General features: G+C 57.4%; 1 protein-coding gene across 1 annotated transcript in view; it reads left to right on the forward strand.

Moving 5' to 3' along the window:
• The first annotated feature begins 6 nt into the window (after window positions 1-6).
• The window catches only part of RPL32 (ribosomal protein L32), a 1,432-nt gene continuing 743 nt past the window's right edge, over window positions 7-695 (forward strand). Inside the window, exons 1-2 of the mRNA XM_010162847.1 lie at window positions 7-179; window positions 411-592. Of these exons, the coding sequence (XP_010161149.1) occupies window positions 84-179; window positions 411-592 (278 nt within the window). The 5' untranslated portion in view covers window positions 7-83. The remainder of the gene's footprint in view (window positions 180-410; window positions 593-695) is intronic.

Raw genomic sequence — 695 nt, forward strand, 5'->3', positions numbered from 1 at the left:
GCTACACGTGCTGCAGGTGCAGGAACCCATGGCCCTCGTGTCGCGTTTCCCTTCTCACGCTGGTTCTGTTTGTTGTAGCCGCCATGCCTGCCCTCAGACCTCTCGTGAAGCCTAAAATCGTCAAGAAGAGGACCAAGAAGTTCATCCGCCATCAGTCCGATCGCTATGTCAAGATCAAGGTAAAAAGCCACTGGAAGTTCCTTAGGAAACGAATCCTGGGTCAGTGGGACATGGGTGTCTGCCGGGTCCCTGACGAATGAGAGCACAGAGGGTCAGTGTTGAAACAGCGGGTGACAGCCTGGCACGGCAGATGCCTTTGGAGGGGTGTTGGCTGCAGCTCTCGCCCTGAGGCAGGTGTTTCCACTCTGATCTTCTTTTGTAATTGTTCAATATTTTCTGCATCTCTTCAGCGCAACTGGCGTAAACCGAGAGGTATCGATAACAGAGTTCGCCGGCGGTTCAAGGGGCAGATCCTGATGCCCAACATCGGCTACGGCAGCAATAAGAAGACGAAGCACATGCTGCCCACGGGCTTCAGGAAGTTCCTGGTCCACAACGTCAAAGAGCTGGAGGTGCTGATGATGAGCAACAAGTAAGTCTGTGGGGCCGCGCGCTCCCCGCCGGGTGCGGAGCGTTGCTGGCAGCTCTGCCTGCGCGGGGGCCGCGCGCTGCCCGTCCCCAACGGCGCTGGGTCA

This window comes from Antrostomus carolinensis, unplaced genomic scaffold (genome assembly GCF_000700745.2).
Source record: "Antrostomus carolinensis isolate BGI_N321 unplaced genomic scaffold, ASM70074v2 scaffold42502, whole genome shotgun sequence".
In the NCBI taxonomy this organism is placed as follows: Eukaryota; Metazoa; Chordata; class Aves; order Caprimulgiformes; family Caprimulgidae; genus Antrostomus; species Antrostomus carolinensis.